The 16,113-nt window shown below is 48.1% G+C and overlaps 6 protein-coding genes across 6 annotated transcripts; 2 read left to right on the forward strand and 4 right to left on the reverse strand.

Annotated features, from left to right (window-relative positions):
• The first annotated feature begins 226 nt into the window (after positions 1-226).
• On the forward strand, positions 227-1,618 carry PPTG_10849 (hypothetical protein). The gene is made up of 2 exons (XM_008906327.1): positions 227-1,118; positions 1,185-1,618. Exons 1-2 carry the CDS (start codon positions 262-264, stop codon positions 1,552-1,554), a joined length of 1,227 nt encoding a protein of 408 aa, XP_008904575.1. The 5' UTR covers positions 227-261; the 3' UTR covers positions 1,555-1,618.
• Positions 1,619-1,665: 47 nt separating this feature from the next.
• Positions 1,666-3,783, reverse strand: PPTG_10850 (hypothetical protein). Its single transcript, XM_008906328.1, has one exon. It carries the CDS (start codon positions 3,619-3,621, stop codon positions 2,014-2,016), a length of 1,608 nt encoding a protein of 535 aa, XP_008904576.1. The 5' UTR covers positions 3,622-3,783; the 3' UTR covers positions 1,666-2,013.
• A 2,045-nt stretch (positions 3,784-5,828) lies between these two features.
• On the forward strand, positions 5,829-6,089 carry PPTG_10851 (hypothetical protein; the record flags this gene model as incomplete). The annotated part of the gene is made up of 1 exon (XM_008906329.1): positions 5,829-6,089. The coding sequence occupies one exon, from the start codon at positions 5,829-5,831 to the stop codon at positions 6,087-6,089; it is 261 nt and encodes an 86-aa protein (XP_008904577.1).
• Positions 6,090-7,848: 1,759 nt separating this feature from the next.
• On the reverse strand, positions 7,849-8,167 carry PPTG_10852 (hypothetical protein; the record flags this gene model as incomplete). The annotated part of the gene is made up of 2 exons (XM_008906330.1): positions 7,849-8,067; positions 8,141-8,167. 2 exons carry the CDS (start codon positions 8,165-8,167, stop codon positions 7,849-7,851), a joined length of 246 nt encoding a protein of 81 aa, XP_008904578.1.
• Positions 8,168-10,934: 2,767 nt separating this feature from the next.
• PPTG_10853 (hypothetical protein) lies at positions 10,935-12,163 on the reverse strand (the record flags this gene model as incomplete). Its single annotated transcript, XM_008906331.1, has 2 exons — positions 10,935-11,106; positions 11,925-12,163. 2 exons carry the CDS (start codon positions 12,161-12,163, stop codon positions 10,935-10,937), a joined length of 411 nt encoding a protein of 136 aa, XP_008904579.1.
• A 2,644-nt stretch (positions 12,164-14,807) lies between these two features.
• On the reverse strand, positions 14,808-15,936 carry PPTG_10854 (hypothetical protein; the record flags this gene model as incomplete). The annotated part of the gene is made up of 2 exons (XM_008906332.1): positions 14,808-15,519; positions 15,584-15,936. 2 exons carry the CDS (start codon positions 15,934-15,936, stop codon positions 14,808-14,810), a joined length of 1,065 nt encoding a protein of 354 aa, XP_008904580.1.
• Between the last annotated feature and the right edge of the window lie 177 nt (positions 15,937-16,113).

Genomic DNA, 16,113 nt, shown 5'->3' on the forward strand with positions numbered 1-16,113 from the left:
GTGGATAGACTCACTGTGATCACAACACCACTCTCGTTGACTCAGCGCATATCGCGGCAGCGTGATACCACTAGGGTAGCACTCTTAAACCTACAGAGCTGAAATAGCACATCTTCACACTGAATTCCAGACTCCGACTAAGGTTGGAGGACGCGAGGACGAAACTGGAATATGCTTCCAAGAACGAACGGATACCATGCTCGAAGCATTATATTTGTGCGGTAAGGAGAGCACAATCGATTTTACTCAAGGACTGGTAGGATGGCATACTGCGGGTCTGTCGGTAGCGTCAATGTGTTGGCAATTATGAGCACGGATTTGTTCGACGAGTCTCAAGAGAACCCATTCCTTCTTCAACAGCGATCACCGTCGCCGCCCAAGCAAATGATGGAAAGTCCTCGATCAGCGCAACAGGTGTCCTTCGCCAAGGGAGCAGAGCTGCCGCTGGGCGACTCACCTACAGAGTACAATTATCAAACACAGGGCGCCAGCTCTCCGTTCAAGTTTTCATCACACTCTCAACCGGTATCACCTCAATATTCACCGGGACGGACAGCCTCCTTCTCCAGTCCGCGTAGCATTCTGAAGCGCCAGTCCAGCTACGACTCCGATTTGTCTACCATTTCATCAACTCGTGACCAGCAGCAACCGCAGCAGACGATTGATCCACTCGTGACCGATCCAGAGCTGCACAAGTTGCTATACTCCCTGACCCGCTTCGGCCTCGCGAACGGCGCGCCTGAACCCACTCAAGACCAGCCTCTTAGCTCAAGCTCGTTGTGGTTTCGCGGAGGAGAGCTGGATAACGACACGCAGAGCCAAGATAGAAGGGACGAAGCTGAACGTCGTGCATCTCGCGCCAGCATGACCAAGCGGAGACGTTCGAGCAAAAAGCAGTCGTGTGTGCGGCGCCAGGATCCTACGAGCGGATCGCGCGGATCCGTCACCTTTTCAACTGTGAAGAACCTGCTACGCGGTGGCGGACTCGCTGGGCGTACAGCTATCAAGAACATCCCCGACGTCCAGCGCAAGAAAAGTATGGGCACGATTTCGTCACGCCTTAAAGTTAACCAGAAGTTTGTGCGACCGACAATCCAAACCGATGCATACCACCGAGTGTACGTCTTCCTCCCCTGTGCAACTTATTGTTCTTTCGCTAACTTATCGTGCTTTCATTCGTGTAGGAGCAACATGAAGCTAGGCACGAGCCCGTTGAAAGTGCAGGCCAAACACATCGCATTCCCCGAGCGGCGGGATACCGATATTTGGGATCGCGAGGAGGCCGATGCAGGCATGCCTCCCCCGAAGGGCCAGCTCAAACGCGATTCGTTCATTACACTGGAAACCCTGGACAAGATAGGCACCCGTGCTGCATGTCCTGTACATCTCATCGACGTGGAGAAGCCCGACTATTCTGGCGTAACTGCGCGCGTGGACAGCTACAACCACGTGCGTAGTCCGAAGCGAGGATTACGGCGCCCGTCCACGTGGCTCGCTGGTGCTGCCCTGGATGCGCGTGTTGCTTACTACGAGGAACACCCAGTCCAACAGTAGGCAGCAATAGATATCCATTCGTATAAAAACGTCTGCAACAATACCATGAATGTCCATCAGTGTATCTGCTTGCCTGATCGCTTGAGTCGGGCGCATTCCGTCGTTGAAGTTGACCGTTTAATCTCTGATTAATCACGTCGTTTTGGTGTTCGCAAAGATCTTGCCTAGCATCCAAGCGTTATCAGAAATCCAGACCCTCAAAGTTTGATAAACACATTAGAGCAACGAGTAATGTATACAACAAGTAAACGATCGACACTACCGGAGAGTCAATCAGGCGGGTGGTTCACTTCATTCGTGACTAACACACGCGCTCCCTCGTAGGGCGAGGGGAGACCTCGCCACGTTCAGCATCTCCTCGTATGGTACTGCTGGCCCTTGTGCCTCAGTCGATTCGCTGGGAGAGTCCTTCGGCTTCTCCGGGTGCTAGCGAGTGTATCTTTCACACTCGTGTTCGCATCAAGTCTGCTGGACAACGGTCTGAGCTTCCTGCTGCTCCATTCGGTGCTGGCGTCCACGGTAGCTGTTGCCATACTTTCCTTCACTGTGTGCCATGCACATTCCATTGCGTTGGGCCCACTTAGAGCAGCCACTCGGGTGACCACAGCGGCGACCACCACCATGTGAGCGGCAGAAGCCGTCGCCCTGTGAGCTCTTGGAGCAGCCTTCCACACGGCAACGCACGCCTCCACCGTGGGCCTTGCACATGCCACGGGACTGCGCTGCCTTCACACAGCCCTCCACCGTGCAGCGCTTGCCACCTCCGTGAGTAATGCACAAACTACCGCTCTGACTAGCACGGGAGCATCCTTCGACACTGCACCGCCGACCTCCTCCATGAGCCTTGCACAGTCCTCGCGAACGCGACAAATTCTGGCAGCCTTCAGCTGTACACATCTTACGGCGTTTGCCCTTTGCGCCTGAGTTCGAGCTGCCAGCCGACGGGGTACTTGCTACGCCCATGGTCGAAACACTGCTGAGTGCGGCGGCTGCTGCCAGCATCTTGGCTTGACTCTCTCCGTCATCCGAGTAAGCGCTGCTGATACTTTCCTCACGAGCACGTAGCGGCCTTGTCGGGAGCGTCGTGTATTTGGTTTCTATCTGTCCACTTGACGGCGGCAGCATTCCCTTATTAGCGTTCGCAGCATCCTGCGAGTTCAAATCACGACACAAAGACGCAATGTCCTCAAGTAGTGGGCGTGGTCCACGCGTCGTCACGTACGCCGAGTTCTTAGGATGTTGTCTCTGATCATGGATATCAGGTGGGGGCGTCGGCAGCAGCGCGTCCTGTAGCCGTCGCATGTCCATGCTGTTCGTGTCCATAGGCGTCGGTGTGTCCTTGTTAAAGTCATAAGGCGACGGCAAGAGCGTCACGTCTGGCGTCGGAGTTCTCAACTGACTCATCCACTCTTCCATCACTGAAGAGAAAGGTGCAGACGGCGCTCCTGCAGGGCCGACGGGTGGCTGAGCCGGGCTCGCAAGGTTCTGAGCTTGGCGCGGCGGACGCAATGGACGAATAGTGTCCACAACTGGGCTGCGTCCTACAGGCGTTGGGGTCACACCGACAGCGGGCGTGAGCGGAGTGAGCATACCAGGAGAGGGGAGTGACGACAGCGCGGGGGACGGCGCCGAGCGGAAGGAACTGGACGCTACGGTCGCGGACGGCACCAGGTCCGGACTGGGAAAGGCTGCTTCACGCGCGGCGGCCTCGTAATCCAGAGGCGACGGATGTGTTACAGCGGGCGCGCTAGGCGCAGCGGGAATGGGGGCCGACACGGCAGCGGAACCCGGCGTGAGACGCTCGTACTGGACGACCGGCGCCGCCTGCGTGGCCGGCGTGATGCGCTCGTACTTGACACCAGGGTAAAAGCTGCTGGAGCTGGAGTGGTGGCTGCTGTGATTGTGGCTATGTGTATAGCCTGCGGTGGCCGAGCCTGTGGCGTTAGCGTAGGCGCGCGCCTCAGCGCCGCTGAGACGCTGATGGTGTTCGTCCTGTTCGTCCTTGCGTTTGCGGCCGATGAGCGAAAGGAGCTCGAAGGGGCGACCGAGCTTTTCTCCCAACGGCATCTTCGGCGGTGGTTAGTGAGCTAGATACCTGCGTGTTGCGGTGCCTGGCGATGAGCTACTTGCGTCCTCGTGTTCGACTGCGGTGCGGGCGTTCTGCAGGCTTCCGCGGCGGCTGAACTCTGAAACTGAGTGGGGGCCGGCCTTGTCCGCGGCAAATCGTACCATAATGATTGTCCTATGTTATTTATTCTTAATAAGGTAATTACTATGTAGAGGTGGGACATTGTAGATACATACACAAGTCACACTTGCTAGCGTTCTCAGGTAAATATTCGTCAAGTGAATTCATAGATCAAGCTGCACACATGGGGGCAACTGGGAGTCTTCCTCGCTACCACCGCAAATGTAAATACTCATCATTGCAGCAACGGTGGTTGTAGTTTTACCGTTTTCGTCAAAAAGTTGACCAACTGGTCACCTTCCTTAGCTAGTCCCCTTTCAAAGGTTATATTTCCATTAAAGATAGGAGGAAGATGGGGAAAACATGCGGACAAACAGAGATTCTCTTCGCATTTCTAAATGTCTACTTGTAGACTAGATCTAGATTTTAAAATGTCAATTAGCACAGTGTTACATGTACAGTAGCCCTTTAACCAACCCTGGGTGTTATGTTGTGATAGATAGTGCTCCAGGGTGCATTGCTGCCCGTTGTTTATGGTACTCCTTTGAGCCGAATTCTGCAGATAAGATAGTAGATAATTAGCTGATGAACCATAAATCGTTTACCAGTTTGCATTCGATTAAAATGGCCTCCGTCTCAACGCTGGCGAAAAAAAATGATTTGTTCATGTGATCAGTTTATTTCTCGGTGGATGAAGAGATCAATTTAACAGAAATTTGTCCCTTTAACATGTTTTGTTAGCAGGAATTCTTGTATCGAAGCACTTCAGTATCATCTTACAAGTTTATTATTTCGAAGTATATTCTTGCCAACCGGGTTGGTCCGTCCAGACATCTAAAGACGTCTGCAAGGAAATCTCGACAGCCCAACTTGTCTTTGCGGCTCACCTACACCAACACTGTGAATACTCTCAATCGTTATGGATACAAACTGTAAAAATGTAATAGTTAGACGGACCCTATCGCCGCTCTTGGTACAGTACAGAATCTGGAGCAGACGGCCATGATGTTGTAAATGCGGTCACGCGGTGAGACACGCTGATAAAACTGGAACTGCAACGTGCAACTCAACTTGCCCGCACTCGAGAATTCACAAAGACTCCGCTTCCACTCATGTTCAAGAGCTATACTCACCTTTATAACTGATTTAAAATACACATTTCACTGCCTTGATTTTGAAGTGGCATTTTTCGAGCCATGTGCACTTCGCACCAGTATTGGTGACTTCAATTTCCCTGGATATTCGCGGAAACACCGCATCGTTTACTTGCGGTGGGACTTCTTGCACCCTAACCCTTAATCGCTGATCAGTCCGACGACACGAATTCTAAATCTGGTGTTCTAAATACTTCGTGGCCGATGTGGAGAGGAGAGCGGTAGAATTGGAGGAATATCCATATGACTGAGATTTTTTGTTGAGATGGTGCTTTTGTGAGTTCTCTCGAAATTTCCATGTGCTGTTCTTTGAATGAACCTCCCCCAAATCGCCCAGCGTATACAATTCCGTATACTGACCCGTTTAAGTACGAAATAAGATCATGACGTGTGGCAAGAAAAGACGTGGCGAGTTCTACTAATGACTTGGATTTGTAAGTGGGCGATTGTTCTCCCGACCAAAATCGGCAAATTTGGACGGAATTCACACTATTACAAGTTTAATCACTTCAATCAGTTGATTGGTAGTAATAGTAATTTCGAGTAGTGAAAATGCTATTGAACAGTACTACCGTAGTACAACTACGAGTAGTTTTGTTTTCAGCTACTGAAATAAACGAGCAATAATCGATTTAACCCAATTTTTCATGTTGCAGTGTTGTGATTTCTTTTACACAACCAAGGATGAGATGGTAGCCTTCCAGTAAAACCTTAGTCTGAGGGGTTGGTAGAGCTTATAACCTAAACTAAAAATAAAAAACTCCCTGTAGCATCCTGGATTCGAGTCTTCCCCATAAGTGTTTCTCCTCAACTTCCAGGGCTCTCACGAAGCAAGACTGTTAGAGATAACACCAGCATCTTCCAAGGTGAAACTCTGTTACGGCGACGTTGCATTTTCTCTCGAGGCCGCCGACCTTTCCAAGTCAAGAGAGATGGGGCTTCTGCGTCCCGGTGTTGCAGTTCAGGAAGCCAAACCAGGCAAAGGCGACTACGGAGCAGCTTATGCTCGTCGTGACAATGCGGGGGCAGAGTACCATGGGTCCCAGAAGGCCATCCAAATACGTTATAAAGAGTTTGCTCAAGCTTGTGGATTTCAGCTGGTTGTGGACCACTTCAGCGCCAAGGGACTAGGTGGCGGCAACGCCAAGTACGTGTGCAAGAAACTAAACGGGCAACAATTCTATGACAAGTAAGCGCCTGAGCAGGATACCCGCTGTCCGTTTTCAATGAACGTATGCGGAATGGACGGGTTTTAGAAGATTTCGCGCGTCAATTTATGCCACAATCATTTAAAGCCCGTGGGGGTTTCAAGTCGTCCTGTAGCCGAAGGTACAACCAAAAGACAAGTGTCATACTACGCAAAGCGTCAAAGAGCTCACACATTTAATCGAGATCAAGATGCATCCTACATACCAAGGTAAACCTGATAGAATGGCGTGCTCTGCTATGTCTGAGTTTCTGCTTGGGAAGGGCTTCAATGCTTCTGCTTCGACAATTTCGAGGATTCAGCAGGAGATTCATGATGGCACTTCAATTGACCGGCTGATCAGCTATCAGAAAGTGGAAAGCTGATTCACTTTGATAGCGGAGATAACCCAGGATCACTTTGGCGCGTGGAGAAAGAAAGGTGATGAGACGTTTCAGAAAGCATGTTTTCTGCCATGTATTGAAATGCGGGTTGCCCTTAACGCACGGTGACTATTTGGACTGGATGAAGTTCACTTAAAGGGCAAAATGAACTCTTATGGGGTTTCTGGTCGCGGTTGCAAAGGACTACAACAACTACATCTTGATTTTGTTTTGCTCTGGTTCCGACCGAGAATTACGATCATTGGGTTTGGTTTCTGAAGGTGACCAGAGAGACGTTGGGCGAAATGACGAAAATCACTATTGTGTCCGACCGCCAGAAAGGTGGTTGCAGAAGTTTTCCCGGATGCTGGAATAGATTTTGCCTTCGCTACATTAAAGCCAACATCAACAGCAAAGGCGCCTCTCTTACGGGCAAAGAATGAGGGTTAATTGACTACATGGCTCGAAGAGACTGCGAAGGTGACTACAACACATTCGAGAAGAAGTGCTTGAGTACGAAATCCGCGGCAGTTCAATACTTACAAGGCGTCGACAAGAAACATTGAGTTAAATACAAGTATCTTGTGCACTTCATGTTACCGACATATGATGAGACTACGTTTAACCTAACCGAGCAAGCCAACAACTGGGGCAGCAGTGAATGTCGGAGCGCTAAACCACTTGGCGCGTTCGCGCTCTACTTTCGTAAGCTGATCGAACTGGTGTCGCACGACGACAGATGGGGATGAACTAGTTGACCAAATACCCTGGATGCGAACTTGTACCTCTTCTATCTAGTGAGCGTTCCCGTCTTAAGGTTGCTGCTGAACATTGCAGCGTGACTCCTTGTATGGAAGGCGCGTACAATGTCCGGCTTTTGGGAAATCGTAACGACCTGGATTTATCCACCCCTGGCGCTTTGTGGGCCTTCCGTCTCAAGAGTGTACATGCGGAAACTGGCAAGACAAAAAGTTTTCATGCAATCATGCTGTTGCAGACGCAGTGAAAGAAGGCCAGTCTCTCGACACCCTGTACGATGCCTAGCGACTTTGGATTGGTTATTGTCTTGAATCTTATATGGCCGCGTTTCAACCATGGCCTACTGACATCACACTTCAACGTGATGTTAGTAAGTTTTTTTCGGTCATAAACGCATCTATACTGCTATAACTGACTTCATCTAAGACAGTATTCATAATCTTTTATCTTAATTCTAGTACACTTTCGACGTATGCGAGCGATTTCGAACATTAGCAAGTCTGACCTTTTCAGCGCGTAGAATGCTGATGTATCATTTTGCGTTAAGAACAAAAAAAGAACAACAATATCTATGTTCCGTAACTATTGTGAAACCTCTGGGTAGCGGGTATCTGCAACCTTGGGCTAATCGATGGTTGCTAGCGCCTTCGCCTGGTTCAATTTGTCCGGCCCAGTCACCCGAACAGCGTTACGAGCCAGACTAACACCCATGGAATTGTCCTCGTCAGCCTTTTCCTCTTCCTCGCCCCACCACCCAAACTTGTCGAGCTGTTTCTTAATGTACTGCATCTTGCTTGATTGCCGACTCATCTCTTTCTTCTTCTCACCTTGCTTTGCGATGATCTTTGGACCACACGAGCTTTTGCGCAGGAAGTGCAGCTTGAATTTGTAGGAAGAGCTTAACGTCGTGTTGCACCTCTAGCCCGACTTCGTCTTGCGGCATTGTGGCCGTCCTGGCTTAGTACTCTTTCCATTGGCAGTTTAAAAATGAATACACAATTTCTTATCACTTGTAACCAACCCCCCACATCTATGTAGTACATTCGTTTTTCCTATTTTATTTTAATTTGAGTGTAACACAGTAGTAATGATATAATTAAGTACTGATCTTAGCGCTTGTAACCTTACAGACTTTTTTCTCAAACCTTAGTGCTTATGGTTGACTTATGCAAATTTCTCGGTAGAATTGCACAGACAATACAGATGTATTGCACAACAAAACAAGCGATCAGTACAGATATTTCTGGATCAGCATATATATACGTGTCACATGGAGTATATGCACATATCCTAGAGAGAATAACACATAAATCTCGCTAGATTATGTGAATTTCAGTACAATAAAGAAGCATACCTACTTTAGGTGCCCCGTTCCAAAACCATTCATTCAAGAGGTGTGGCCCCACACAATTCGAAAGAGTAGAAGCAGCCCAGAGGAGGGGCGACAACCCTGTGGAACGTTGACAGTTTGGTGGAGATGTGACAGCTCTGTAGAGTAGAAACACTCTCTACTGATAATGCCACGCATGATGACAGTCGAGAATTGCTACATTCCGTGGAGTCAGCACAAGCCCTGGACGAGGTCAAGGATATTGAATTCTGCTGCAGCCGCGTGAGCCATACAGCTCCATCTCGATGTTGCAAGTTTTGCGAGTGGGGAGTGGAGCGACGATTAAAATGTACCAGCAAACCTGTTTGGCTATCGGTTCATGTAAATATACATGGAAAATTTGGTGATGCGAAGCCACCGACAAGTGACACATATACCTCGATCGACATGATCATATCTGCGCCGACTCGAACGAGTGTGAAGAGACACACAATGCATTGATTACAGAAGTAATGTAAAAAATCCATGTTGAAACAAGATGAATGCTTAATTTCACCTCAGTTTATCCTCAGCCATTCGCGCCGATCATTAGATATTATGACGCCTCCTCGAGGTTATCCAACTATCGAACAATTTAGCAATCGCGCTAAATACTTGCAGAGACTTCAAGGGAGTAAAACCCAATTCAATCGGTAAAGCGACTTGTCCGAGAGCATGCTTTTAGCCCAATAGAGGGTAGAAATCAACCATTCATTTTCGGCTACCAAGACGTCGAGAATGGGTATCTTTACGTGGGCAAGGGGACAGACGGTGATTCATACTGCATTGGAATCACTAGCCGAGCTGTTATCAACAAGTGTATCGAGTTTTGCACCGATAGCCGCTTTATCCTGTTCCATGCTGATGCAACGTTTAAATTGAGTGATCTTGGCTACCCAATATTCACCTGCGGACTATCAGATGCATCCAGGATATGCCAGCTTGTTGTTTTTTTTTGTGGTGAGTCGACGGACAGTCCAAGCGTACGCAATGTGCCCAAATTTTCTCGTACTGGTTCTGAAACGCGCCCGCCCGTAAGGAAGTTTTAGCTGCCGATGCCGTTATAGGAGATGGAGATGACGCTCCAGTGAATGGATAGGTGGCTGAGTTTGCGTTTTCGACATATCTGATGTGTTTTATCATGCTTTGTATACTGTCAGAAAGCGGGCTAGACATTTACTTTCACAACATTACCAGAAGTGATTGATGGAATTGGACGGCTTCACTACAACAAAAAATAGGTTCGTGTTACACTATGAAGTACACTGTGCCTGGAGAGTGGTGGACCATACATCAGCTGGAATCTTCTGTAACATAATTTTCAAGGCAATGGCTCGAAAGTCGCTATTGCGTTGGCAAATGTTTCACACACCCTGTGGCTACGCAATCACGAACAATCCGTGCGAGGCCATTAATGCAATTCCGAACACGTATACGGGCGCCTATCACGTGTAGCGTCTCTTCACGGTAACCCTAGGTGTAATTAAAGGCGTGTCTATTAGCTCACCCACCCCGGACAACCAAGCACTTGCATCGAATCGTGAAACTACGTCAGCTGCGTCTGCGCTTATATCAACCGGGTGGATGGAAACTTTCTCAACGGAAAATCACGCTTTGTGTCGGGTAAAACAGCTGCGAACGACAGACAATTCTCAATCTCAGAAACGTTAGGATCTATGTGAGGCTGTGGATTCTCGTTCCAGGTCAACTGAGGAGGAACGCGACGACGTACCCGATTGCGATCTCCTCGGTCTTTTTCCTCTTGTCCGAGTACAACGAGCTCAAGCTGCTCAACTGTACAAAAACGTTGTCACATGGTCACTCTAGATGCGCGCTTAAATGATATACCGGAAAATGGGTGAATTGTTAATTTGGAAAAATGTGTTTGTGGGTGCAAATACTATCTGAAGTTCAAGATGTGCTGCCATATAATCATCGGTCGGAAAGCGAAGAGATTTACTGCAGTATTACCAAAGTCAAAGCGTGGGTACCAAAGAAAAAGAAGGTGAAAAGTTCAAATGACCCACCACCCCGTCAGTCCCGGTGACACTGGTACAATTTCACGGAGGTCGACCGCCTCTAGCTTCGAAAGCCCTGGACGTGCAGTTAATTCTTTGTCCAGACACATAACCCGAACGTCTAATTTGTGGACCTGGGCTACAATTCTCACGTGAATGTATTTTTAGGTTCAGAAATTGAGTCCTTAACTGTGCTATGTCAGATTTTGGTGTTCACAATGTACTAAGAACTAAGCAAGAATGTCTAGTCAATCTATGTTTGTCACCAAGGTAAAATTCGTCCTGTCACCAAAGGAAAGATTGTCGTGTGTCTGTTAATTGTCCTAGATTTGGCCTCCCATGTATTCCTCAGTCTCCTCTACACTCTCCTGTGCATTTTCCTCTTCACTACCCTCTGCACTGCCTTCCTCGCTCTCGTCATCGCTATCCTCTTCATTATCCTCCTCGCTATCCATCGTACTATCCACCTCGCTCTCGTCATTAAGGCTGCCATTCCTGCTACTGCGTATGTCAAATTCTTCCACGCTTAATCCTTCGGGTCGATGCCCGCAACGGTGTACAAGCAAGGAACTGGGCTTGTTGAACGTCGTCGTACAATACGAACACTTGATATTACAACCAACCGAGCAATTGCGTCGACATACAGCCAATTCTAGACGCTAAATAGACGCTCACCGCATTTCTCGCACATGTAGGAATTGTATACCGCATATTCTGTCGAGTCGGGTTGCTGCTTTATTCCTCTCACCTAACGTAGCAGTGCAAGCGAATATTGATATCCAAATAGTTGGCACCAGCAAAAGCGCGATCTCCACAGAAATTATAATTTCGCCTTTATGGCGGCGAATTGTCTTCCTATTAGACTTCTCTACAGTTGTCCCGAAACACCCTGGGTACACATGTAGAAGTGTTTCATCCATAAATGCCACGATCACTGATGCTGGAACCATAACTTCTTCATTTGAGTATGCGCAGTCTCTAATTTAGGAAAACCGTTTTGAACCGCCGGGTCCTCTCCACCGTGGAGCGTTTTGAGTGCGTACCAACAGCCACCAGCGACCTCCCATTCGGAGCAGTAGTTATAATTAATCTGTTGATACGCGTCTCGATATCCTTGACAGATTCATGCAGTGCTGCAATATCAGCCTGCGCACGATACTCATCCTGCTGTTTTGCGTAAACTTCTCGGAATATCGAATAGTAGGTACTTGTCCGGTTTGGAAAGGAAATACCAGTTCTTTTCAACTACTTATTTTTTATTGGACAAAATAAACTGGCAAACTGGAGCTCCAACTACCGTAAAATAACGCTACCATTTCACGATGTGCCGGACGAAGGGCACAAAGGACGTCCCTGAAGCCACGCGCGAGTCGATTGCGCTGTTCCTCGTTGATTGTTCTCGTAATGGACGGCTAAAGCGTGGAGTAGGAGTGGCAGCTGCAGCCAAGTATGGGTGTCGCCGGTAGCGGGCTCTAATTACATTCAAGGAGAATAACAACAGCCAGTCTAAGGCAAGGCGTGGTCGACCGCCTTCCAGCACCATGATCGCCATCGTGGCTGAGCGCCTTGCACGCATCTTAGCCACTCCCTACTGTAGGTGCCAAACGCTGAGGCTTTAGCCCACGCTACAGGCGTCGCCGACATCACTAACGTGAAACGTAGCAGCGGTTCAAAATGGGGCAAAACACCATTTACATGACGCTCTCTAATTGTAGCAAAGCACTAAGTAAATATTACTTCTAAAATTAAGCCTTGGACGATTGTCTAAAATTATTCAGATTCGAACACTGATTTGACATATTTCAATTAAACAAGTGAAAAAAACTACTGTTTGGGATGCTAATTACAGAGTCTGGTGTGCGATCCCGTGAATCTGAATGATTGCGAAGAACAGCGGTTTTTAGCTCATCAACAAGATGGTTTTTTTTCTCCTAGCGTTTCTAAATGGCGAAGCTTTGAAAAATGAACTCGTTAGGAGCTCAAGTTTCGCCTGCTTAAATTCCATGTTATAAAGTTTTTTTTTTGCGTGCAGTTAACACCACACGAAAAATACTGTAGACAAGTCCTAACTAGTAGCTTTCGATTGTTAGTTTACGAATCGATGAAGCAAATATCTTTCGAGTTACGTGTCGCCATGTGAATTGGTATTTCTTTACAAGCAAGTGACTGGATGTATTTTCAAGGCTTGTAGATTTTGGCGTCAATATCATCAACGACATAACCGTCGTTCCATAATCTGGCCAAATCTGGATGTCCAATCATATTAACAAAACCGAATACATTCTTGTTTGCAGATTTTCGCTGCAGTGCTGCTGCAAATACAGTGCGTCACAAGAAGCGGGGGTGCCACGTGTTAGGATTCAGATGTGTTCGCGGGGGCTCGACACCCTCTCCGTTTCGCAGGGGCTCGTCCTCTGTCTCCTGAAGATCTACGTCTGCGTCTGAGTTGAGTACGCTCGCGGTGGATGAAGTATCTATGCGAAGTGGGCGAGTCGTAGAAGCGATGCCCTCCGTAGGGCGCGGCGCCTTGCAATCTGAAGTGTCCTAGCCGTTGTTGTTTTGTAATGAATGGACTGGTCTTGGAGCGAAGGCGAGCGGTCCTAATGACTTCGGCGTCTTTTTAATGTTACGTCATTGGGATCGTGCACTTGTGTGTAGAGGTCTGCGCATTTACTTTTTACTTATGTTATTGTTGGGTGCGTTTAACAAGTTTGCATGTGCGATCCAACTTCTTTCACACCAGTAGCTCCTTCTTCCCATGTATCTACGCTTATGCTCAGCCAATTAGCTTCGGATCAAATATCCCACCATCGTTTATCTCGTAAGAATTACCATTGGTTTCATCCGACCGCTGGTGAATGCCTCGGAACTGTGCGCAACAACCTAGGCGCAAATGCTTAATGGAATACTTCGCTCCATTGTAAAGGAATTAGATAATATAAGTAGCTTGAAGTTACTTTTCCAAAACGTAAGAAATCGGTTGTATCTATTTATAAGTAGGTCATGATCTCCTCGAAAAACACAGATTCATTTTTATTAATTTATTACAGCTTTTTTTTAGCAAGCCAAAACTTACGAGTCGTTCGTTTTATCGCTTAGAATGAGAATATATCAAAACAAATTAAGCAAGTCAAAACTGAGGACTCGTTTGTTTTATCTTCTAAATTGATCTCCAGAAGAAAACCCACACTTTTGAGAGCCGTTCATTTTGTCTTACAAAGGGAAAATCATCGAAATTCCAGTTAAAGAGCCATACAGACTCTAGGTCGGGGTCAGTTATATTTCCGCAAAACGACACGACTCTATTGCCCCGACCACGGTTGAGATACAACACTTTTTTATGCTGTATACAAGCTTCTACATACATACGCACCAACCCGACACAATATAAGGTGAAAAAAGTGGTTTTACGCCCGTTTTTGCAGTCAAAACTGCGTAATTCGCAGTATCTTGGTTGTAGTTGAGGCTTTTCTGAAGTCCGGAATCGGTCTGGAATTGCGCTGTGAATTATTCATAAAATGATAGCCGGTGATTGGTTGGATCCACAAACAGCTGGCATTATTACCAGCGGCCACAGAAGAAGATACAGCAGAAAGCATCAATTGATTCTGTGTCAGGTGTATGTTAAAAAGAGCAGATTACGGCTAGTTCGTCTGCTTCTTCATCGTCACTGCTGTCAAAGGTGTTGCCTTCTGCGTCGCCACCATCATTGCCCATGCCCTCTTCATCAAAACTCACAAGGCAGCAGTCGTTAAACGCAACGAAGTATTGGTTCGCATTTTTTTTGGAAATGTCGGTAATATCTGGTCCAGTGGTCATCTGTCACCTTTGCAAACTCTTCACCTACTTTTGCGCCGAGCTTTTTAGCGCTTAACGCAGGTTTCCCAGCGATGTGGTTTTTCATCAGCTTGAGCTCGGGATGGTAAGGTGGGGCGAAGTGTCTCAAATGGTCATACGTGGCAGCTATAACTTGAGTTGCGTAATTGGGGTCTAGTTTGTAAGACTTAACTCTCACAAGTAGCTGAGCTATAATATCGTTTGGTCCCACGAACATCCTACAAAAATAATTAATTCATTATACTTCCTCCGGTTTTTTTCTTTTGCACATTTCCAATCCGGTCCGAGATTTTTTTCTTTTGCACGAGTCAGAAATGATCAAAGTGAAGGTATCAATTTAGACGGGTATTAGCACTGGCCTACTTCTTGCTTCTGGCCTCAAGGGCTGCCTTCTTCTCTTGAGCCTTCTTCGCCTCCAGAGCTGCACGGACGAACTTCCCGCCTTGATGATAGACTTCTGCAGAGCAAGCGAACGACACTGGTAGCTGGCCGGTTTTTTTTAGGGCGTCCTTGCCTCGGTGTGGAGTCTTGTAGTTGTTGCCGCCATTTGCCCTGGTGATGCATTCCATACACGTCTGGAGGGTCATGAAGATCTTGCTCAGAGTGTCGGCTTTCATGGCGCTGAAGGCGCTGTTTACGGTGTCGAGTAGCGCTTCCACTCCGCGACACTCCGTCTGATACTGCAGCGACTGGATTGAGCGGAAGTAACCTAGATCTAGCACATTAAGATCGGGCGAGTTCGGGGGTTGGCAGCGCATTCGAATATCCCAGCCCCCACTGCGACCTGCAGCCATGATGTCCGGATCATCCACTGACACGTGAGGTTTGGCGTTGTCCTGTTGTATGTAAATCGTGCGCTTCTTGCCGCTCCGTGGCCACTTGGCCTTGATCGCTGGGATGATGTCGCCAATGAGTGTCGCTTTGTATGCTTCTCGGTCTACACTCTCGACATTGCGTAACACGATAGTCCCCTTGGGTCTGTTCTTACTGGTGCGCTTTGCCTCGTACTCCTCAGCGAACGCCCAAATACCGATCTTCCCGTCAAACGCCTGTTTGCGATGCGCGTCATATCTACATTGCAGAGAGAATTGGATGATCAGTTTTTAGTCTATTATAAATATATAGAGGTACTCACCGAGGACGGGCAACTGCGGCAATGAACATGGTCTTGCTAATGAAGCGCTTACTCTGACGCTGGCGAACGGGCTCTTCCTCGTCTGCATCGAGGTAGTAGCACTTCCGGTCTGTGTCTTCATTAAACCACTTCTCGTCTATGTGGACGACGTCGAACATGTCGGCGAATACCACCTCACCACCTCGCTTTCTCGTCGTGTGGCTCAGTTCAAACTGGACACGAGCAAGGCGGTTCTCTTCCGTAAGCGCGGGCTTTACGTTGCTGGAGTGGCGTCTGAAGACGCCCTCTTTGAGCAGTCGCCGAACGACTGTAGTGGAGACGACCAATGCTGCCGCCAGACTCTTGATAGTCATGCGGCGGCTCAAAGGGATCTTGCGGATCCGCAGGCGCAGCTCGTCAGTATCAATGGCCTTACGGCCGCAATTTCCAATCAGACCACTGGCTAAGTTGCCAAGACGATTCTCTTCCGTTCGCGTCTTCTTGTGCAGCTCCCAGAGACGTGAGATGGTGCTCCGATGCCGTCCATATTT

This window comes from Phytophthora parasitica (assembly GCF_000247585.1).
Source record: "Phytophthora parasitica INRA-310 unplaced genomic scaffold supercont2.23, whole genome shotgun sequence".
NCBI classification, from domain to species: domain Eukaryota; phylum Oomycota; class Peronosporomycetes; order Peronosporales; family Peronosporaceae; genus Phytophthora; species Phytophthora nicotianae.

Coding starts and splice junctions, on each gene's coding strand:
- PPTG_10849 (XM_008906327.1), top strand. CDS start 262: ATGGCATACTGCGGGTCTGTCGGTAGCGTCAATGTGTTGGCAATTATG. Junction 1,119..1,184: donor ACCGATGCATACCACCGAGT/GTACGTCTTCCT, acceptor TCATTCGTGTAG/GAGCAACATGAAGCTAGGCA.
- PPTG_10850 (XM_008906328.1), bottom strand. CDS start 3,621: ATGCCGTTGGGAGAAAAGCTCGGTCGCCCCTTCGAGCTCCTTTCGCTC.